Genomic DNA, 22,756 nt, shown 5'->3' on the forward strand with positions numbered 1-22,756 from the left:
CGGGGCGTCCCGTCTGGTCCGACGCCGAGGCCGGTTCGGGCCCGGGCATGACTGGTGCGCGACGTGGGTGGCCCCCGCGCCGGTGCAGGCCGTGGCGGTTGTGCAGCAGAGCACTGAGGCCCGTGCAGTCAGACCGGCCCCGGTTGCCTAAAAGTACACCGTAAAAATGTTTTGGGTAAATGAGCGCACAGGATCGCGTCCACGCCTAGGAGCTCTTTGTAGTGCGTAAAATTCAGCACCAAAGGCAGGATAAATTTACCTATTTAGAATGAGAGAAACCCCCTTAACAGTGAATTCAACCACCTGACACGGCCTTTTACAGCGCAGCAGGGAATGCCTCCGAGTCAACTCATTCTGCATCGAGGAACAAACGCGGCATCAAAACAAATTTTATCCCTCAGGGAACGCGGCGGCGCGCGTGGCGGCGCGGCATAGGTCAGCCGCGGCGGATATCGTCGGTCGGACTGCGATCGTCCGTCTCGATGCCATTTGACGTTCCCCTCGTCATGCAGTGCGCAGGGCATCCTTTGAGACTTTGAGCGGGCCGGCAGCGGATATTTTCGTTTCCTGCCTAAAGAGCATTTCCTCGGCCGCGCCGAGCCATGCCCGGCCCGAGGCCCGGTCCGACCCAGCCCAGCGCCAGAGTGGATATGCCTGGCTGCATATTTATGTTCAAACAGCACGAGCCAGTGCGTGTAGACTGTACACCATCTGCCTCGTCCGCACTCCGTACGTGAAGCCTGCTGCTCAGAGATAGCGCCTCGCGCTAGTTTCGAGCGTCTGATTCACTGCACACACTAGATGAAAAAGAACCAAAATACATTTTTGTATTTTAATTAAACACAATTCTCGCACTGGTGACGCCACATACGTCATAACGTCGTATTCGCTTGAGTATTGAGTCACCCTTCGTTTCAATGTGAGTCCGATAGGGCCGAGCATAGTTGGGACATGATTCACATTCAAAACGAACGTGACGTGTGCACTGAAGTTGCAACGCGTGTTGGAAGTTTCACGATCTGCTTTCACAAATTTCTCTTTGAATTATGATTCACGTAAGTGAGCGGTTTGAGGTTCGCAGCGTCGAATTTAGCGGAGACTGTGGTTTGTGAGGCACATCCTTACAAACTCAGGCCTCAAAAACACATGTCACTTCCCGTCCCACCAGCACTTTGCGATATCCGCCACTCTCTTGCTCGTGTCGCGGCGCAGGATATTGAGGCTCATAATCTCAAGTCAAGAAAACGATAAGATAGACGAGTACCAGGTGTCCTCGAGGCCACGAGATTAAATTCTATTTGCTTGCCGACAGCATTCGCCTTCCCGAGGACAGTAGGAGTACATGTACGCGCGCTGTTACGCAACACCGAGTTCTAAAACAGGGCGCAAGCTCTCGTTTCGGCGTATTTTGTGCATGCCGATGGGAATCACAGTGTACAATCTAGCTGTGGTTATAACCTTTCCTCAACGTCCCGTTGCCACTATTCCATGCCCCGCCTCCGGAATGCCTTGACCACTTGGTTTGAGGGCGTTACATTGCATTTCCAAAATCATGCGTTGTACGCATCTTTCCCTGATATCGCAACTCATGCCACGATGACGGCGTCGTCCCAAAGAATCGAGGCCCATGGCGGTCAATACGGAGACGTGTCGTTACGAGCAGCGAGCGGGTGCTCAATGTTTCATGCGCAAATCCGACCGTAATCGACCACTCACATTATGCGGTGGAAAAGTTGGGAGTCTATCGAGCCGGCAGCCCAACTCAGCGGCGCTAATGGCCCAGTGGCTGAGGCGAGGCAAGGCAAGGCGGCACACAGTGTGTCAGAAGAGTGGCGACGACGGTCAAAACTCCAGATGGTTTTAGAGCTCCAGGGTCGCTAAACAGGACTCGAACCGATCGTGTGACCCCACCAATGGCTTCCTCGTTCGGAGAGCAATCCATTAGTGGGGTCACACGTTCGGCTCTGCGTCCCGGATTTCTCCCGCCTCCACCGAACTTCTGGCCCACTGTGCGGCAGGCCGCACAACAAACCGACTCACTTGCGTCACTATATCTCTCTCGCACTCATGGAGCGTCCCCCTATATGTGCGAGAGAGACAGGGCGATGAAAACGACCCTCGGAATCAGCCTGCAGCGCCCCTGGCGCGTCGCGGCCTCGCGGCCCCGAGCGCCTGCAGTCTGCCGGGTAGGCCACCCTGCGCACGGCCACGCTCGACGGGCCGGCCCGGCAGTGCCGCTGGCAGGCGCTCTGCAGGGCGATTCCCTTTCCACCCTACGGCACGGCGCTTCCGTCGATCTCACGGGGCATCCCGTAGGGGTGCGAGAGAGACGGAGGTGAAGGTGAGACCGAACAATCCGTTTCCATGAAACCATGGTTAACTTTCGACGCCCACGCCAGACCGGACGCGTAGTTAGCCTTGCGCGTGATTCCCCGCGCAGTGGCCAGCGGCAATGCGTTCGGAAACCATCGGAAACCAGGTGGGGCGGGGCGAAGCGAGGCGGCGATGAGAAGCGCAGTGACTAGTGATTGATAGCCTCCCTCCAACTCCATCGACCCCTTCCAGGTCTTCGGGAATCGAGGTGCCCTTCCTCGAGTGCGAGGCGCGCGGCGAGCGGCGCTACGAATCCATTGCGTTGCACTCAAAGGTGGCGTACGCGGACTACCGCGTCGATACCCAGTCCATTGTGCGCACCGCCGACCCCGCAGGCTGATTCCGGGACTCGTTGTCGTCGCCCCGTCTCTCTCGCACTTACAGGGGACGCCACGTGAGTGAGACCGGGCGACGAAAACGACTCTCGGCCTCGTCACCGCGTTTCCGCGGAACGCCAACAAGAGCAGCAGCGCGGCTGATGGCAGGCGGGTTCGATTCCGGCCACCCTGCCGCCCACACTCCGCGCAGCGCCGCAGCGGGCACGCCGCTGGGGGAGACGCTCTATATGGCCTAGCTCCTCAAAGGTTGCTGTGCCGTAAGCTAAATGTCGTGACATTACCGCGGCCCCCGCCCCGCCCCGCCCGCCCCGCCCCGCCCCGCCCCTCGGCCAGCCTGCAGGGAGGGGTAGGATCACGTCCTCAAACACTTCCAGGCCGAGCCGAGCTTCCAGAGCTCTGCTTTCTCGGCTTTCCGCTTACTCAAACACGGCGACGACGCGTCGCTCCGGCCGCCCTGCCCGGCCCTGCCACCAGACAGAGCTCTTTAATAACAGAGCGTCGTCCTGGCGTCCTTGAAGTCCGTCCCCGGCGTCGGCGTTCCAAGAGGGCTGCCTCCGGGGATACCGAGAATGGCTCCACTCGACAAAGCTGCCCGGGGTGTGGACCGGGGCTCACTAGTGCGATGGCTCGTGGAATCATTTGAATGCCGAGACGGAGTTTCTCATACGTACCTCGCCAACTTCCGCAAAAACGCGCACTTCGTTTTCATCCCTTGTTCGTTGCGGAGGGGTTTCGAGTGGTTTCGAGGGTGGAAATAGTTGAGAGGGGGTTCTAGCTTCTCGCTTCCCTCCCGGCGCGCCTCGCGGGCAGGCCTCGGCATCCCGTCCGCCAGCACTGCTCGGCGGGTCGGCCTGCCGCCGGACGCGAGGCGCGAGGCGCGAGGCGCGAGGCGCGAGGCGCGAGGCGAGTAACGAGCAACGCACGACGGCGGCCTCGCCCGGCCTCGCCGCGCCACACTCCTCCCTCCTCCCCGCACCCACCCAAGCGGCCACTGGACACGACTTCAAAGCCCCAGAACCTCGGACTCGACACTTGACGACGGGCAGGGCGCTTCGCCGCAATTAGTGTAGCGAGGGCCGGGAGGGCCGTGAGGGCCATGACGGCCTGCAAGGCCACGGCGTCCTGGGCCGCCGGGCTGCACCCTGCGGCCTGCAGCGGCAGTCACACGCTGAATAAGGCATGCCGGCTGCGCTGTGCTGCGCTGGCACTGCCGAGCCATTCGGAAGAGTCGCACGGTCGCTCTGTCTCTGTCGCACTCGTGTTGTTCTGCGAAAGGGCGCGAGAGAGACAGAGCCCTCCCGCCGTCTAGGTGCGCGTGCACCGGGCCGGGGCGGCGGGCCTCGACCAGGGCCTCGGCCGGGGCGGCCGACGGAAGGAAGGGGTCGAACCCGATTGGATGCTCGAGCAAAGCGAAGCCAACTTGAATGTTTCAGCAGCAGGCTCATTCCGAACAGTGCTTCCGTTGCGCGCTCTCTCTCGCACTCGCAAGGCGTGCCACACGGCCCGCGGGGGTGCGAGGGAGAGCGAGACAGCGCGCAACGGAAGCAGTGTTCGGAATGAGACGGCCACGTGGAGCTAGCTATCTGGCCTGCCCTGCGCTGCCCTGCGCCCCGCCCCAGGTAGGCCGTACCGCTTCTGGCCGCCTCGCGCTGGCTGCGGCACGGCAGCGGCCTCGTTAGGCGGAGTGGAGTGGCGCCTGGATACGCGATACATTCCCTCGTCAACAGTGTCTCGTCGCCCGGTCTCTCTCGCACTCATGGGGCGTCCCGCAGGGACAGAGAGAGAGAGGGGGGGGGGCAGAGAGCGACAAATCAACAGTTCGGAATCAGACTATACAAATGGAAAAGAGCCCTCGGGTGGTCCGTGATGGTGCCCCGGTAGCTTTGCCGCGAGCGACAGCCTGCGAAGCGAGGGTGTGGTGTGTGTGCTGGCACCTCATTCCCCCACCCGCTGGCTGTGTTCTCTGTTTCCCCGCTCGCAGAGAACGCTCGTGCCTTTCCGGTCGGCCCTCAAAGGGCCAGGGCCGGTTTAGCTAGCCACGAAGCTCTCAAGTTGGGAAGCGAATCAAGCAACGATAACAAACCGCTGCTACCACCATGGGTTGACTCGGCACAGGTACTGTGGTACGACAGTGGGAAATGAACTCGGAGCATGGACTGCGGCGAATGTGCTGTACATCGCGTAGGTGAGGCTTGCTCCTCCCTCTGCGGGTATCAGCCACGCCGCCCAGCTTGCTTGTTTATTCGGGAATAAAGTTGGCGCGGACAGGCCGACACGCCGACAGGCCGACAGGCCGGCCAGCCACGGCGAGATACACCGCCACGGCGCCGAGGCACGCGGTCCCTTTATCAAGGGCGTGGCCGTTCGGCGCGGCCCTGCGGCCCTTCGGTTCGGCCCCGCGGTGGAGTTCGCCTCGCCCTTTAGTCCGAATGCAGCGCTGGCTTGGCAGGGCGCGGCGGTCAAGGGTGCGGCCTGGCCGACGTGAGCCCCAGTGGCGTCCCCGTCAGCTGCTAAGTGGGAGGGCGGGGCAGGGCGGGGCAGGGAAGTCCCGGAGGAACTCCAGCGGGGACACTGGGGAAGGTCTTGAGGGAACCCTGGGCTCAGACAGGTCCGGGGAGAGTCTGATTCCGAAGGGTCGGTTCGTCGCACTCAAGGGGTGTCCCCTGTACCCCTGTAGGAGTGCGAGAGAGACAGAGCGACGAGACCTTCGGAACCAGGCGGCTGCAGGGGAAAACTGAGCGACCTGACCCCATTTCCCGTCCGTTTGACCGCGGCCGGCTCTTCCTCTGATTGCTCCCCGCGCTGCCACTGCTGGGGCCAGGGCCGCCTAGGGCCGCCCAGGGCCGAGGGCAGGGCAGCCAGGGCAACGGGATGGCCATCAGAGGGGCCCGACCCGAGGCGCAGATAGGCCCCAGGTCAGGAAATGGACAGGTGACACGAGAATGTGAAAACGGATGCTTCCCCTGGGACCGTGTGTGTCGGCCTCGCGCTGACCCGGTGCTGACCCCTTGCTGGGTGGGGTGGCGGCGGGTGGCGGCCGCTCGCCTTGCCGACCAGTCCGCCGTTACGCGCCTGGGTGCGCCGCGCCGGCCGCGCTGGACGAAGCCAAATGTCACACGGGTTTAGCCCACCTGGGGGTTACGACAACCCCGGCGCGGCGCCCAGGTCTGGGTCTGGCTGGGCGAGCACCGCGGCGGAGGGGCCAAGGCCGCGTCGACGGCGACGTCAAGCCTCCGGGACGAGCACGGCGGCGGCATGGCATGGCGGCGACGCCCCGCCGCGCCCCGGATGAAATGAAACACGGAAAAAGGCGTCGGCAATCACGCTGCAGCGCTGCAGGCCGGCCAAAATCAATCTGCGTTAGCGGTGTGACGTGGCGTGACGTGACCATCGCCGCGGACAAGCCAGCGGGCGCGCGGACAGGCGGCCGGACACTCAGGCGAGGGCGGGGCACCGAAATCTCAACCCTCGGGCCGGATCGGGTCGGGTCAGGTCAGGGCGGCGCCGCGCCCAACGCGCCCAACGCCCGGGCGCGCCCCGCCGTGGGCAGCCGTGGGTGTCATAGTGTCGTCCCCGCAATGGAACGAAGAAGTCAGTCCCGCCCGGCGGCCCGGCCGAGGCCGGCCGAGTTCTGCCTGGAAGAGTGATGAAGAAGTGGCGGCTGTCCGGCCGTGACGCAAATTAGCGTGCAGGGGGTGGGGGAGATAAGGGCGGAAGGGGGCGTGGCGAAACCGCCTGGACTGCGCCTCGGACCGCCGGGCCCACCCTGCTCGGCCGCGGGCCAAAAAAACACGCGAAAGGGAAAATACACCGCGTTTTTGCCTGGATTCGAACCCGGGGCCGCGCGGGGCGTGGCAGACGTGGCACTGGTGACGGCACAGAGCGCCTGATGCACCCCGCCGTGTTTAAGGTGGGAACGTGAAGTGCAGGCGTCCTTGCGTCACCTTGCTGCCGCCCTCGCCACGGCGCGCGGGCTGGGCAGGCCGGGCAGGCCGGGCGGCCGGAACAGGGCGGGACCGTCCCGGAAGCGGCCTGATTGACAGGGGCGCCCCGTCGGATCCAGTTGGAACAAGGCTGGAACCAGGGGCTGCATGGCGGCCATGGCGGCGCGCCGCGGCGGGGGGTGGCCGGGCGGCGTTCCGTTAATGTGTCTCTAGGCCGAGAGCGCACTTACAGCGAGGCGGCCCCGAGCCCCGCCCAGTTAGCTGCACCAGGGCCTCTCCCCAAGCCAAAGTAAATCCAGCGACAGTCGGGGTGGTGCGTGACCAGCCAGACCAGCCCCTACGAGACAGCTTCAACAAGCAGCCCACCTCCGGGCGCAGTGCCGAAACGCACGCCACGCTCACACACGCGCCGACCCACTGCAGCTCCGAGTGCCGAAAAAAAAATCACATGTAGCAAGTAACCGGGCTATGTTTGCTACATCGATCTAGTGCCCCCGAAAAGAAAATGAAACGCCGGTAAAGAAAGAAAAGTTCTGGGAGTCGTTAAAGGTCTTCCTCCATCGAGCGGCGCGGCCGGGACGACGCGACGCGCCTCATCGAAAGAAAGCGCATTAGTAGGGGACATCCATATTTAAAAGTAAGCAGCCCAAGCAGTCAAGCTGGCCGATGCCGATGCAGTGGCGGTCGATAGCCACTTCGATACGTGCACCTACACTGCCAAGCAGGGGCATGCCCATGCCCCACATGCTGCACGCGGCCTTCGCACGGGAAGCTTTTTGACTGACTTCCAGGGGCTTTTGTTTGGCGCCAGATTCTCTCCCCAAATGTAGGATTTAAGGGGCTTTTATGAGGGAGAGAAGAGGGGCCCTTACACCCCCGTCACCCTCCGGAAGGGGATTAACAGTGGGCCTTAGGCCGGCCTGGGCCCTTGGTCCTAGGGCAGGCGAGGACACGCCAGATAGGGTAGGGGCGTCGCAATAAAGGGCTGGGCTGTAGGCCAGGGCGCTAGGGCGCCAGGGCACGGGAGCTAGGCCACGCGGAGCGCGAGCTAGGCCACGGGGCAGCCCATGCACTGGAAAATGTCACCGAGCGGCCGACCTGGTGATCTTCCCCCAGGGCTTGGGGGCGGCCTTAGGCGAGGGTGGCCGCGCTAGTGGCCGGGCTGGCCGGGCTGGCTGCAGGGCTGCCTGGGGACGCAGCAAAGGGCATGTCTCCTCACCTCAGGGGATCACCATGGCGCCGATCCTGGGTCGCAGCATTGTGCCTACAAATTTAAAAAATGACTTTTCTTTTTGGCATATTTTAATTTTTACTTGCTTAAGGAAAAAATAAACATGCAACATTCATGTCACAAATACGGAGACATAGCTTTGTGACAGGCATGTTTGGAGTTGGACATGCGTACTAGTGAGTTGCCACTATGCCTCCCCATTGAGCCCATGCCCCTACTTCAAAGCCACATAACTCTCTTTTTTATTATTTTAAAATAGAAAATTTAACCTTATGTTTAAAAGGTAATCTCCCCATGATGCCTTATTAGCAAAGCAACAACCAGGCGTCACATGACAGTCACCTTGCTTTCCTATCACAACTTCTTTTCTTTTTTTGCAGAGCTGTTTGAGCATCTTTCACTGCATGAGGTGTAAGTAACAATCAGTTGTCTCCACTGCGTCAAGAGAGGAATGTCATCACCAGCCTGTGGCCTACATAAGGATCTCTCAACTGAAGCAAAGTCAACTTCACCATGAAATTGTTTTATATTCATCTGTCAACTATCTCCTCAATATGCAAATAATGCTGGTAACTTCTGTTGATTGTATTATTGTAAAAATAAAATGGTGATGCAGGTGCGCACAGTTCTTATTATTTATCTTGAAAAAGAAAATATTGACATTGAAATCCTAACCTGCACAACCTTATTATAGCGGGTGCAAACGTGCTTAAGACAATGCTGCTAGAGCTACAAAGTGAAAAAGCACGCAATCATCTAGAGAAATAAACAATCTTTTGAGTAGAAAATGTATTGTTGACCATCTTTTTTGAAACCGATATGACAACTCACCAGCCTGTCATGTCCAAAGATAGAATATTTTAAGTGTGAAACTAGACGAATGACAAGAAAAATGGGCTTTACTGGTCAAGAGAAAAATTTAGAATGAATGAGTTACCTCTAATCAGTGGATCATCCAATAAATATGCAGCAGACACAACATAAATAACAATGAACCCGATGGCACCTGCACTACAGGCCGGAGGGAGCGGCCATTTTCGTAAACATTCTTGTTACCAACATGACGAGAGAAATATCAAACGTCACAAACGATACATCAATCATGTCCGTTTTCAGTTCACTTTAATTTTTCTAGCATCCATTAAAGTAAGTAAAACCCTGCTCAATTTGCAGAACTTCCAGAAAAGAAGTTTACCCATTTATTACTGCCGATAATTGAGTGTTTGACTCTCTCAAAGCACCTAAACCCAACTTCACACTTCTAGAATCAGAATCCCGTCTTGGTTTTAGACTTCCATCACCAACTAAGTTCATAGATTCAATATTCAGTCAAACTGCTTGCTCAAGATTGCTGGTTACTGCTAGCACTAAGGAGCATATTCCCTGGGGAAGTATAAGACTATTCTGAACAAGCTCAAGAATTTGGACATGAATAATGTTTGCTTATTTTGTGCAAAGTTTGTGTATGTTTGTTCTTGTGAGGGTGAAAAAGGGAAAATATTACAAAGGGTTTGGATGTAGCAATATTTAATTCAAGTATCAATTCACAACATAAAAAAATGTCTGATAAAAAAAGTGGGAATTAATTAATGCAGTTCAGAAACCGCATAACAATAATATAATATCACAAATAAAAGTTCAGATGACCAGACAAAATGTAAGTGCCTTCCTACCATGTGAAGGACTAGAAAGAAAGGAGAAATCCTACAGGAAGTCTGATATTAGAAGGCACAGATGATTTAGCCACAAATTGAATATGCCAGATCATAAATGAATTAATGAGAACAGAATTACTGGCCACCACGCAGACGCAAGACCAGATGGAGGGTGGACTCCTTCTGAATGTTGTAGTCAGACAGAGTGCGGCCATCTTCAAGCTGCTTGCCGGCAAAGATGAGACGCTGCTGGTCTGGGGGGATGCCTTCCTTGTCCTGGATCTTGGCCTTCACATTCTCAATAGAATCAGAGGGCTCAACTTCAAGGGTGATGGTCTTGCCTGTTAAGGTCTTGACGAAGATCTGCATACCACCACGCAGACGTAGGACCAAGTGAAGGGTCGACTCCTTCTGAATGTTGTAATCCGAAAGGGTGCGACCATCTTCAAGTTGTTTGCCAGCGAAGATAAGACGCTGCTGGTCTGGGGGGATACCTTCCTTGTCTTGGATCTTAGCCTTGACATTTTCAATTGAATCTGAAGGCTCAACTTCCAGGGTGATGGTCTTGCCCGTTAAAGTCTTCACGAAAATCTGCATGCCACCACGCAGACGCAGGACAAGGTGGAGAGTAGATTCTTTCTGGATGTTGTAGTCAGAAAGAGTACGGCCATCCTCAAGCTGCTTGCCAGCGAAGATGAGACGCTGCTGGTCTGGGGGAATGCCTTCCTTGTCCTGGATCTTGGCCTTCACATTCTCAATGGAATCCGAAGGCTCAACTTCAAGGGTGATGGTCTTGCCAGTAAGAGTCTTGACAAAGATCTGCATACCACCACGCAGACGCAGGACAAGATGGAGAGTAGATTCCTTCTGGATGTTGTAGTCAGAAAGAGTTCGGCCATCCTCCAGCTGCTTGCCGGCGAAGATGAGACGCTGCTGGTCTGGGGGGATGCCTTCCTTATCCTGAATCTTGGCCTTAACATTTTCAATTGAGTCAGAGGGCTCAACTTCGAGTGTAATGGTTTTGCCTGTCAGAGTCTTGACAAAGATCTGCATACCACCACGCAGACGGAGTACCAAGTGAAGGGTTGATTCCTTCTGAATATTGTAATCAGAAAGAGTGCGTCCATCTTCAAGTTGCTTGCCAGCAAAGATAAGACGCTGCTGGTCTGGGGGGATGCCTTCCTTGTCCTGGATCTTGGCCTTCACATTCTCAATAGAATCAGAGGGCTCGACCTCAAGAGTGATTGTCTTTCCAGTCAGGGTCTTCACAAAGATCTGCATGCCACCACGAAGACGCAGGACAAGATGGAGAGTAGATTCCTTCTGAATGTTGTAGTCAGAAAGAGTACGGCCATCCTCCAGCTGCTTGCCAGCAAAGATGAGACGCTGCTGGTCTGGGGGAATGCCTTCCTTGTCCTGGATCTTGGCCTTTACATTCTCAATGGAATCCGAAGGCTCGACTTCCAGTGTGATGGTCTTTCCGGTTAGGGTCTTCACGAAGATCTGCATGCCACCACGCAGACGCAGAACAAGGTGGAGTGTAGATTCTTTCTGGATGTTGTAGTCAGAAAGAGTGCGGCCATCCTCCAGCTGCTTGCCGGCGAAGATGAGACGCTGCTGGTCTGGGGGAATGCCTTCCTTGTCCTGGATCTTGGCCTTTACATTCTCAATAGAATCCGAAGGCTCGACTTCCAGCGTGATAGTCTTTCCGGTTAGGGTCTTCACGAAGATCTGCATGCCACCACGCAGACGCAGAACAAGGTGGAGTGTAGATTCTTTCTGGATGTTGTAGTCAGAAAGAGTGCGGCCATCCTCAAGCTGCTTGCCGGCGAAGATGAGACGCTGCTGGTCTGGGGGGATGCCTTCCTTGTCCTGGATCTTGGCCTTCACATTCTCAATAGAATCAGAGGGCTCGACCTCAAGAGTGATTGTCTTTCCAGTCAGGGTCTTCACGAAGATCTGCATGCCACCACGCAGACGGAGAACCAGGTGAAGGGTAGATTCTGAAAAACAAGAACAATTCACAATTAGCAAGTGAAACCCAACATATGGGATGGCTCAATGAAGGAAAGAAACATGCATATGAAAATAACTGAACAATGTTTACCTTTCTGAATGTTGTAGTCGGACAGGGTGCGTCCGTCTTCGAGCTGCTTGCCAGCGAAGATGAGACGCTGCTGGTCTGGGGGGATGCCTTCCTTGTCCTGGATCTTGGCCTTCACGTTCTCAATGGAGTCAGAGGGCTCGACCTCAAGGGTGATGGTCTTCCCAGTCAGGGTCTTCACAAAGATCTGCATGTTTCTGTAACAAAGCAATACAAAAAAAAAATAAGTGAGGGTGCAACTACTATGCTGAAGTTCATTAGCTAACATTTGTTAGGCAATGAAGTGCCTGGAATGGGGGTCGGGCCTGACAAGTCCAGCAACACGCGAAAAAGTATTTAAATACGTGGCGGGCCAACCTAACAAAGCAAGGAAAAGAGATTTAGTTCGCCTAGGCACAGCAAAAGCACGCACGGAAGTGACTCAACGAAGTCCTGTGACGCAGACGCAGCAAACAAAGAACTTTCCATCCAACATGGCGCCCGACAGGCTCAGACAGGCTTCTGACGCAACAAAGAACGCGTCAGTGAAACTTCAGAACTGGCAAAATGCTGCCGAACCGAAGGCCCTCAGGCAGCGCAGTCTGAGTTCAAGCAATTTCGAAATTCGATAACCAAAAACTACTAGAGATCAAACAGTCTAGAGTGAACCAGCCCAACGCAAGGTCCACGCTAACAAAGACGGATCGCTCCCAGACCCTCCGACGCGTTTCCAGGTTTCGAAATCCTCCTCACCATCAACGACCAGTTTCCTAAATCCGAACTGCATAAAACTAGAAAGGTGCAAAGAGCACAATACTTACATATCACGAGTCAGGGTCACAGTAGTAAAAAAAACACTCGGGTCACTCGGGAATTAAACGTCGATGCGTATCAGTTCAGCGAGTAGAGAGAAATGCTGCAATGGCGGCCGTGCGTGCGCCTTTTATAAGCTCCGCAAAGCGGCGTGGTGGGGGGTGCATGACGTCAGCGCGGCTGCAGGGCTGCCAACGCCAAGCCGTGGAATACCCTGCGCGCCGCTCGAGAAAATGCTGGAAGAGTGCCCGGTAACGCGGGGGAAGGGTTGGTTGTTTTGCGTAAAACCCTATGATTGGATATGCAGGAAACAGCTGTGGTACAGTCACAGCGAAGCTCGTACAGCATGCCTCGAAATGCTTTATTTTGGTTTAACAGTATCGGATCCGCTTGCTCGACGGACTTCGGCAACGACTGTCAACAAAGCCACGGAACAGTAGCGATAAAATAGGTCATCGGAGATATTAATTCTAACCTGGGCTTGGGATCAAATAAAATCGAGCCAGCTGATGATAAGAATAAAAATAGGTCAAGTTTTATGACCTCATAATTTCAGAAAATAGGACTTGTATAGTACTTTCCTGAGACAGTTTTAAACTCTTGGCAATGACCTCTGAAAGATTTTTCCTTATCACGTATGACCGAGCCTGCCTCTAAGGCCCAGGACGGGTGAATCACCGCAGCGATTTCGGGCAAGTCTCGACAGGCAGCCGAGGCGCAAGGCAGGGCAGGGACCGTCCCGCATCATCGTGCGGCTCCTCAGTTTTAATCTTTTAACGATTTAAAGCGATTTAAAGGCATTTATTGTTCAAGGAACAGAGCGCAGCTCGCAAAAATCTCCATTTCACCACTTGACGTAACATTCCTTTGCAGTGGCTGAGCCGCTCCACAAGCAAACAGCAAACTGGCCCTGAAGGGGTGGGTGTGGGTGCGCCTAGTGTGCCCTCTGGTTTGCCCCTCGGTGCCGCTCCGGCCAAGGCCAGCCGGGCCAGCCAAGGCTCGCCCCTGCCGTCCACCTCCACCCTTCGCACCCCGTCCTTGATTTGTTCGCGTCCTGATGACGCCGGACGACGCGGAGCAACGTCACGGGGGACTTGTTGTTCGCGAAGCTGCCAGAGCAAGCTGATTTAACGGAGGGAAACTTCCCCCTTCGCCGAAGCCGCTCCCGAAATACCCCTTCCTTCCCTGTTTTCTTCCTTGGAGCAACGACTGCCAGCCGCGCCACTTTGTTTCCCACGCAAATCCTGCGTGCTGTCCTACAGTCTGCCTCAAGCTTTGCTGACGGCGCTGTCGGGGTGGCTGTGGCTGAGGTCACGTCCCGTCACGTCCCCGCGCCATTGAGGGCGATAACCATCAAACTGCGTCTCAGCGGCGGCTAAGGCGTCCGCCGCAGGAGTGGAGACGTCGTCGCGGTGCTCCGACCAACGCGACGGCGCCACGCCCCGGGCCGTGAAGACTCGTTTTCGTCGCTGTCTCTCTCGCACCCATACGGTACCATACGGCACGCCCCGTCAGTGGGAGAGAGACAGAGCCATGAAAACGACAGTCGGAATCAGTCTGCTGGGCCTGTACACACTGTACCCGGGACTTTGTGCCGGGTCGGGTCGGGCCCACCGATAAGCGGGGCAAAAATACCTTCTCGGCACAGGCCTGAGCCACACACCACACGCTCTGGAGCCCCGCGGCACGGCGGCTGCTCCTGGGGGCGCAGGCACGGGTGGCGGTGGATGCCCCCAGACGACCGGCGGCCAGGTTAAAATTGGCCCCAGCAGGGGCCGTCCGTAGGCCGCCACTCGTTGAAATGTGTGGTCTCTCCCTCTCCGCAGTTTGATCCCGACGTTTCGACCATGCGCGGCAAAACGGAAGTGGTCTCTGTTCTCCACGCTCTCTACTTCCGACAGGGTTGTTGTGCTCCCGGTGCACGCCACCTGCCCCGTGTTGCGCCAGGCCAGGCCACGGGCGGCCACGGGCAGCCGCGGGCAGCCGCGGGCCACTCCGATCGCATTGCTCGATTGCACAAGGCGCTAGCGCGGCGGGCCCTCACCTCACCGCGCTGCGCGCTGCGCGTGTCATCGTCATGCGACCGCGCCGACTCAGCGTAGACTTTTCTCGATGAGTCCGGGGCCCACTGGGCTGTGCGTACTGTATCGAGGCGGTCGGAGCGAGGGGCCATGCGAGCCGTGCGAGCCGTGGCCGTGGGGCTCCCAGGCCTGCACCGCACCACCACACCAGCAGATAGCGGTGAAGCCGCTGCGAAGCCTGGCCCGGCTGCCCGACCATCCCCAAAACAAACAGGAAAAAGTTGTCCTCGACGGGGCCCTCGGCCGGGATGCGGCCGGGAGGGCCGTGGCGGCTGGCGGGGCCGCCGGGCACCAGGGCTGACCAGGGCCGGGTCGTCGCCGTCGTGGAAGCGGGCGAGCGGCCAAGGGGCCGTCAGGAAACGATGCCCGCCCCTCCGCTTGGCTCGGGGCAACGGCAACACTTTCCCCGCAGACTCCGTCGAGGAGGAGCGGAGTGTCGTCTCGCGGGCATTCGCTCTACTTTCTGCGCGTCAGCAGCAACATTTTTCACTCTATTTTTCAGGATGATGCAACGGCGCTGCCGTTGGATCAGGCGCATCCACGTGTAACCACGTACGTACTGCGCCGTGGCAGCGCCGTGGCAGCGCCAGCCGCAGCCACGTGCAGCCATCCTGCCGCACCAAGCGGCACCAAGCGGCACCAAGCACAAACAGACGGGGCTATCAGTTGCCAAACGACACATGAGTCGCCCTTAGTAGGACCCCGGCCTCAATAAGTGTTTCACTTTGCGAAAATTAAGATTGCGTCAGTCTTGTACACTTATACTCCAAATGACTGAAAGTGAAATTTAAGCTAAGTTACTGCAAGTTCCCAAGATGTTTTAGCGCTCTGTGCTGTAGTGACCCGAGTACATGAACACGACGCGTCTGAGCGGCTGCAGCCCCGTGTTTTCTCCAACTAGCCAGCCAGCGAGGATCAGTGACGGACGTATTCTTGAGGCGGTGACCGTGCAAAGTCACTCCACCCGGTACAGTGCGGGCACTTCACTTAGCACGCCGACGTGCCGAGCCGGCCGAGCGCCAAGCCCGGCCAAGCCATTGCAAACACAGTGGCCGTGGCGCCGTCGCCAAGTGCACCGAGAGCATGGGCCACCGCGTCACGCGCACTAGGCCACTCCCATTGCAGCCATTTGGAGGAAATGAATCAATCTAACGATGTCTCGAATCCCGACTCCGCGCTACACTCGAATCTGTTGCGCCGCAGCAAAAACAGTCAGGATGCAACTCAGACGATCCGTGCGAGAGGCGAGGCCGCAGCCTCGCACCGCGTAGACGGGCGTAGACTCCCTTGGGGTTCGTGCAGGGCGCGCGCGTGCACGCCGTGCTGTCGGTTGAACCGCACTCCTAGAGTGGCCACCCTCCCCATAGGCATCATCCTGGCGGCTCTGCGCCGGCGAGGCAGGCAGCCCAACGCACTGCCGCGGCGCGGTGGAGGCATGCCGACGGCGTCCAAAGCACCCAGCCAGAGGCTACAGGGCAGGGTCGACATGAGCCCCATCCCGATTGAGCCCCGACGACCTGAGCCCCGACCAGAGCCCCGTTTGAGCCCGACTTGAGCCCCGACTCGAGCCCCGACTGAGCCCCGATGGCCAGAGCCCCGACCTGAGCCCGTTTTGAGCCCCGACCTGAGCCCCGTTTGAGCCCCATTTGAGCCCCGCGTCAAAAAAGTTGCAATATGACGCAAAATCTTCACTAAAAAAGTTCAAAAATGGAAGTTTTTTGGCGTGGGGCTTAAGTGGGGCTCAAACGGGGCTCAGGTGGGGGCTCAAACCGGGCTCAGGTCGGGGCTCTGGCCATCGGGGCTCAGTCGGGGCTCGAGTCGGGGCTCAAGTCGGGCTCAAATGGGGCTCTGGTCGGGGCTCAGGTCGTCGGGGCTCAATCGGGATGGGGCTCATGTCGACCCTGCCGGCTACAGACTGTGACTTCACGCCACCGTCCCGTCGCTGCCGTGCGCTGGGTTGCCTACCCCGCCGGCGCCCGTTGAGCTACATGTTCCCTGTCACGCAAGACAGGGGCTACCGATTGTTTCCTTTTTGCTTTCTGCACCGGTAGGTTGTGGTTGTTGTGTTGGTTCTGATGTCGAAACCATTCGAACAGGTGAGGAATGCTTTGTAAGTTTATTCATTCCTTTACACTTTCCATGCGATCATTTGCCGTCGCCTCTGTTCGTGTTAATGGGCGATAGCTTTTGGCCCGTGCGACGCTGGTAGAGATTTTTCGGAGCTTTGGGGGGCTTGGCACAACTGAGACAAAGTCCCGGGGCCGGGGCTGGTGACGCGAACGCACCCTGGAAGCAGAAACAGGGACATTCGAGGGGGTATGCACTCGCGTAATAGTCGGTACACTCTATCTGTAATAGCACGCGTAATAATACGCGTAATAGTCGCGTAATAGCCGAAATTGTCAAAATTTTATCAATTTTGGTGTGTTTTAGGTCATTTTTTAGCTATATTCCCATTAATTTGTGGCGTAATAGAGCGTAATAGCGTAATAGTCGGTACACATGTTCAGAGAGCGCATACCCCCTCGGGGACATTGCTATAGGGAATCGCAATTCACGCTCTAAATGCACAAAAAGCAAGTGAGGAAGTTACGAGAAGCACGTGCTAACGATTTTAACACTCTCTATGTGAAAGAATACGTCAGGATGCGTCGTCGTAATCGTTACTTGTAGTCATGGTAGCCCTGCTGCGAAAGGCATGATTGTAGGGCCACCTGACTTGGAAACGCGCTCCAGTCCCGGGAACTCACAGCGAGGCACAGCAGGGCGAACAAGAACATCAGTTTGATGGACATCGTGGGGGCGGTACTGGGTGGTACTCTGAGGACACAATTAGACGCCCCGACCTTTATACCCGACGGGCTGGACCGTGGCACGTCTGTCGTGATCGGCGTGATCGGTATCACACATCAGGCACGACAGTTTGTGGAAGACGGTAAGTCGCAAAAGTTGGTCACGTTCCAAGTTCCTGGGGTGGCGCCAAGCGTCAGGCCATGAGCATTTCCCCAGACCAAGAGCATTTCCCCAGTCCAACACCATTTCTCCAGGCCAAGAACATTTCATCGGGCCAAGAGCATTTCCTCAGGCGAAGAGCACACTTGCATTGAGTCGGTCAGGACTGGTCAGGACACCGTGCCGCTATCGACGGAGGTCACCGGGTGCACCTGACCCCGTCTCCTGAGGCTGCATGAAAAATTTAGCATGAGAATAGACCAAGACCTCATAAATGTCGCAGACATCACAGGCCCACAGGCCAGTGGCAATTCGGTGCGTCCACGCACGACAGACGCTGGCCGGCCGTGTTGAGTTCTTTATTGAGAAAGAGGGGAGTGTGTTCGAGCGTCCGCGCCGTGTGTTTACGATGCGCACGCGCACGCCCTCGTCGATTCATCGATTCGTCTTCGTCTTGCGCATCAAATATTCCTTCCTTGCCTTCGCCTCTGCTGGACAGCAATAAGCGGCCTCCGCCAAGGGGCCTCTGCCCGGTCGATCAATCGATTCCACCCACATCGACCCGCTAAGTTGGATGGAACACGACTGCGCATGCGACGACCGGGCCCCGGGCCGGGCGGCCTGACCAAGTGGCGTCGCTTGATTGGCCTCCTGTAAGTTCACTGGAACACCAGCTGTCCCTCCTCTCAGGCCCGATGGCTGGATTCCAGTCCAGGCGGCCGGCCGCGCGCCCACTGCCGGGGAAGGCGGCAAGGCTTCATTCCACTTTCCTCCACGTTTTTCACTCTTTAGTTTCGGCGGGGCAGGCCAATCTGCGAGGCAAACAGGGTAAGGAGCCGCGGCAGGGATATGTGCTCTTCCGGGGGCGGTGGCGAAGACTCTCCTCGCGCTCCTCTCCTCGCTTCTCTCACGCCCTGCTGTCTCCGGCGCACAGTGGGCCAGCCAGAAGACCGGTGGAGGCGGTCAAAATTCTAGACGCGTTTTGAGCTCCAGAGTCGCTACGCAGGATTCTAACCCCACCAATCGTTTGGTCTCCGAACGAGGAATTCATTGGTGGGGTCGCACATTCGGTTCGAGTCCCATTTAGCGACACTGGAGCTCAAAACGCGTCTAGAATTTTGGCCGCCTCTGTGCGACGCCGCGCGCGCCCAGCACAAGGAGTGGACACTCCAGGCGCATGCCGATAAAAATAGGCGCTGCATGACCTCAACGAGGTCGCGCAGCAACTATCGGCGAGGCCGCGCGACGCCTGCTGTACTGTTGGAGCGAGGGCGCACGTGCAGAACAGCGCCTTCACCGGACCCTCCCAAACCAGGAAATTCCCGCGGCCAAAAATTTGCGCGCATCCTCACTGATGACGTCGAAATGGCCATTTTTTATTTATTTGTATGAGTCGGCAGAAACGACCTAGGCCCAACCAACGGGCTGCCAGCGATAATGCCCGAGCGCGCCGCCAAGGCCGCCAAGGCCGTCCTCGTCAACAACGGGGCGACGGGGCGACGAGGGGGCGACCTCGCCAGTAGTGGCAGCCTGCCTCAAGTTCGCCGCGGCTAGCCCGGCTGGTCCCGGACCGTCGCCGTCGTCGCGTGCTTGGCCTGGCCGGCCTGGCGTAGCGTAGCGGCCGCCGCCTCCCCGTCGAGTGCGTGATCGTGGCCGCCAGGCACGCACACCAGTTGCGCGGACCGGGCCACGAACTGCTGGCTGATGCCGCACATCGCTCTCATCGCACTCGCGGGGCGCGCCGCGTGGTGCGAGAGAGACAGGCTGATGCGAGTGGGTCCTGTGTACTCTATGTAATTGCACGTGCGGAAGAGTGGATGGCTAGGCGGGAAGGGAAGGGTGGGGGGGGGGGCACTGGTGAGCTCCCCCGAGGAGCCCCAGACGCCCAGGCATTATCCAGGCTATCCAGGTGCAACTGTACGGCCCACCGCGATCACAGAGGATGGCTGGACGCGGGTCCAGCATCCAGCGTGCCGCCGCTGGACAGGCGCAGTGACCCGCGACGAGACAACATTGAATCGGCCTCCGGGCGGATCACAGAAAAAAGGGGGGGGGGGGGGTGTCCGCCGCAAAGTCGCATCGACGCGCACGGTCGGGCGGGCGGCGCCCTACAGCCAAAACACGCAACACTGAGAGAGTTTACCGCGAAATGACTTTGTCGGCACTTGGCACCTCGTCGTCCCCGCCGCGACGTCACGCCGCGTCTATCTCTCCGCCACTCTCCGCCCGTCCAGCGGCAGGGGCCCTCTCTCCGCCCGCCGCCGCGCCCCGCCCCGTCGGAGGAGCCCAGCCAGGCAGCGCGCTTCCCAGCTTTAGTGTGTACACCGCGCCGCGCACTCTCGCACGCGATCCGGCGCGTCGTAAAAACTGCGATTAGCCATCCAAGTGACAGCCGACGACCATCGACAACGACTACGATGACGGACGCGGCCATCCCGGTGCCGCACATGCAGCGCCTGCTGGAGGCCGTCGCCAAGCGGAAGGGCTTCCGCAAACCGAGGTACGGAGCACGCAGCACGCAGCACATACGCCGAATCCGGTCTTACTGGTTTTTGGCGGCTGTTCTGTTCGCAATTCTTCGGCGTCGTGCTCAATCAGCTGTGACGAGCTGCCTCGGCGCCGCGGCGTGGCCCGCGCGTGCTGCTCCAGGGCATGATGATGGTCCCGGGATGGAGGCCCGGCCACGCGGCCGCTCGCCGCCGCCGTCACAAAGGCTGCCGTCGAGTCGTCGCTCCAGATGCCACCTTCTTAGGCTCAGGCTCTCTTATGTTGCCTCTTGCTCCTTTCGGCCCATAGACACTCCCGGCTCTATCCGGTTACCTGGAATGTGCGCGGCAATCCCGAGATTCGCGCATCCCAACAGTGTGATTAGATAACGAGCAACGAGTGAAGTAACCACAATGTCGCCTGATGTCGCAATCACTGGTAAAACTAAAGCGTAGTATTACTACCCACGGTTTTCAAGCGTAATCAGTTTACGCTTGAAATGAAGCGTAACAGGTTCATCCGCCGAAATTCCCCCGTTCTAAAAGCATGGCGGAACTTCAGTCCATGCTTCATTTCAAGCGTAATGTCTTCGAGCGGATCTTTATGCTCGACTCAAGCATAGAGTTACGCTTTAGTTTTACCAGTGATGTCATCATCCTGATTTAAAAACACAGAACGTCAACAAGTACTGTCAAAAAACCAAAGTCAACTCAAATTGATAGTTACCTCAAATTTGCTCGATTTTAAAGTCGGCACAACTAAGAAAATAATCTAAAGTAGAGATGATGTTTGCCTGCTTCCCACGTAGACGCCGGTGGCCATCCTCCGATGCACCGAGTCCTATTGACCCACAGGTATGCGGTGTCCGCGGGCAGCCAGGTGGGCGACAACTACCTGGGCGTCCTCTTCCGCGTGGTGGTGACGGAGGACGGCGACGACGACAAGCCCGGCCTGCGCCTCATCCTCAAAGGCATGCCCCTCAGCGCCAAGCGGCGCGAGCAGATGCAAGTGGGATCCTTCTTTGACAACGAGTTCCACGCCTACCGCACCGTGCTGCCCGCCCTCGCGCGCTTCCTCGCCGACAAGGCCGTGGACGACGTCAAGGAGCCTGGACTCTTCCCCAACACGGCCAGGTACGGCAGACGGCTGGCCTCTGGGCAGGAGGGCGAGGGTACTAGTCCCAGCTTTGCTTTCTTCGTCAGGTGCCACGAAGCGAGCTCGGGCGGCGAGGAGGGCCAGGACACCCTGGTGCTGGAGGACATGCGGCCGCTGGGCTTCACGATGCACGACCGGCGCGTCGGCCTGGACGAGCACCACGTGCGCGCCGTCTTCAAGTCGCTGTCCTTCCTGCACGCCGCCAGCATGGCCATGGAGGCGCAGCGCCCAAAGGACTTCGCCAAGATCCGCGACTTGTTCACCGAGACCCTGTTCGACTCCAACAACCCCATCATGGCCCATGTCGAGGAGATACTCAAGCGGACCTACGGTACGTAACCTTGCGACTCGGCTCAAGGGCCGTGCGGCGCTGTGCGGCGCTGTGCGGCGCTGTGCTGCACTGTGCTGTGGGTTGGGTGTGGTGGCGTGCTAACCGATGGGCGCGAGCGCAGTGCAGTCTACATCGCGGACAGGCACCCGGAGGGCAGCGAGATGTACGCCAAGGTGAAGGCCTTCATCGACGGCTACGGGTGCACCATGGAGCGCCTGGTGTCCAGGACCGCGACAGGCAACGCCATCTCACACGGCGACTGCTGGACCAACAACCTCCTCTTCAAGTACAAGAAGGTGGGTGGTTTTGCCGAAAAAGTCAATTAGGTTCGCCTTCCAACCACCAGTAACCGCACCGCCTTTGCTTGCAGCCTGGAGTCGTGGAGGATGTGTGCCTGCTGGACTTCCAGCTGAGTCGGCACTCCACTCCCGTGCTCGACCTCGTGTACCTGGTGTACACGTGCACGGTGCGGGAGTGGCGCCGCCAGCACCTCAAAGCCATGTTCAAGGAGTACCACGACATGCTCAGCGAAAACATTCGCCGCCTGGGCAGCGACCCGGACGAGCTGTATTCCTGGGAAACCTTCCAGGTTAGTCTGGCACATTGCAAAGAGCAACGCAGGGTGCATCTTTTTACAGCGGCTGTTCACTGACCAGTGAATTCCCTGTCCGATTCAGGCGCACCTTAGGGAGCGGGGCGTGTTCGGCCTGGGCATGGCGCTCATGACCATCCCCGTCTTCCTGGCCGAGGCCGAGGAGATCCCCGACTTGGACGAGTCCTTCGAGAGCGGCAAGAGTCCCTCGGAGGTGTTCGACGTGGAGTCCAAGAGCTCGCCGGAGCGCAACAAGCGGATCTGTGACGTCATCGAGGAGATGGTGGAGCAAGGGTGGCTGTGAAGCGACGTCTAGAAAGAATCCAATGAAATCGATTGAAAACAAGTCATTATTAGCCTGAGTATGACACTCGGCATAGTCACTTTGACTTGATTATTTCGAATGTATCAGTATCAGCTGTGCGCGTGCTGGTCGCGTGCTTCCAGCCTTATTTGGCGATGTGCCGTCAAGTGTGGTGGCGTTCTCACAACATGCTCAACATGCTCACAAGCAGCCGCCTCGCAGTCGGTCGGGGCTCTTCAGAACAAAACTTTAGCACAAATGTTAATATTTTAATAGTTTATTGCAATAAAGAGTACAAATTGAACCGTTTCTGCGTTTAACGGCACCACAATGACACGCACCTCGCACCTGGAGGCAACAGATGATGTCTACCTCGTGTCCATCGCACTGTCGAGCTGGAATCATTTTTTTTTTTGG

The 22,756-nt window shown here is 57.7% G+C and overlaps 2 protein-coding genes and 1 long non-coding RNA gene across 4 annotated transcripts; 1 reads left to right on the forward strand and 2 right to left on the reverse strand.

The window, feature by feature from the left end:
• Positions 1-9,396: 9,396 nt before the first annotated feature.
• LOC117653305 (polyubiquitin-C) lies at positions 9,397-12,128 on the reverse strand. Its single transcript, XM_034398908.1, has 3 exons — positions 12,058-12,128; positions 11,649-11,842; positions 9,397-11,544 (listed from the first exon to the last, which is right to left on the reverse strand). The coding sequence occupies exons 1-3, from the start codon at positions 12,111-12,113 to the stop codon at positions 9,677-9,679; spliced, it is 2,118 nt and encodes a 705-aa protein (XP_034254799.1). The 5' UTR covers positions 12,114-12,128; the 3' UTR covers positions 9,397-9,676.
• Positions 12,129-16,615: 4,487 nt separating this feature from the next.
• LOC117654120 lies at positions 16,616-20,153 on the reverse strand. Its single transcript, XR_004588282.1, has 2 exons — positions 20,017-20,153; positions 16,616-16,804 (listed from the first exon to the last, which is right to left on the reverse strand). It is a non-coding gene; the product is annotated as an uncharacterized LOC117654120 (long non-coding RNA).
• LOC117654110 lies at positions 19,753-22,644 on the forward strand. Of its 2 annotated transcripts, none has more exons than XM_034400295.1 (6): positions 19,753-19,970; positions 20,812-21,090; positions 21,160-21,443; positions 21,570-21,739; positions 21,814-22,032; positions 22,121-22,644. In XM_034400295.1, exons 1-6 carry the CDS (start codon positions 19,888-19,890, stop codon positions 22,337-22,339), a joined length of 1,254 nt encoding a protein of 417 aa, XP_034256186.1. In that variant the 5' UTR covers positions 19,753-19,887; the 3' UTR covers positions 22,340-22,644. The 2 variants fall into 2 exon arrangements, with proteins under 2 accessions (XP_034256186.1, XP_034256187.1); XM_034400296.1 differs by lacking the exon at positions 19,753-19,970 and adding an exon at positions 20,229-20,395 and having other exon boundaries at positions 20,766-21,090; positions 22,121-22,643.
• The last annotated feature ends 112 nt before the right edge of the window (positions 22,645-22,756 follow it).

Source organism: Thrips palmi, unplaced genomic scaffold (assembly GCF_012932325.1).
Source record: "Thrips palmi isolate BJ-2018 unplaced genomic scaffold, TpBJ-2018v1 HiC_scaffold_10, whole genome shotgun sequence".
Taxonomy (NCBI): domain Eukaryota; kingdom Metazoa; phylum Arthropoda; class Insecta; order Thysanoptera; family Thripidae; genus Thrips; species Thrips palmi.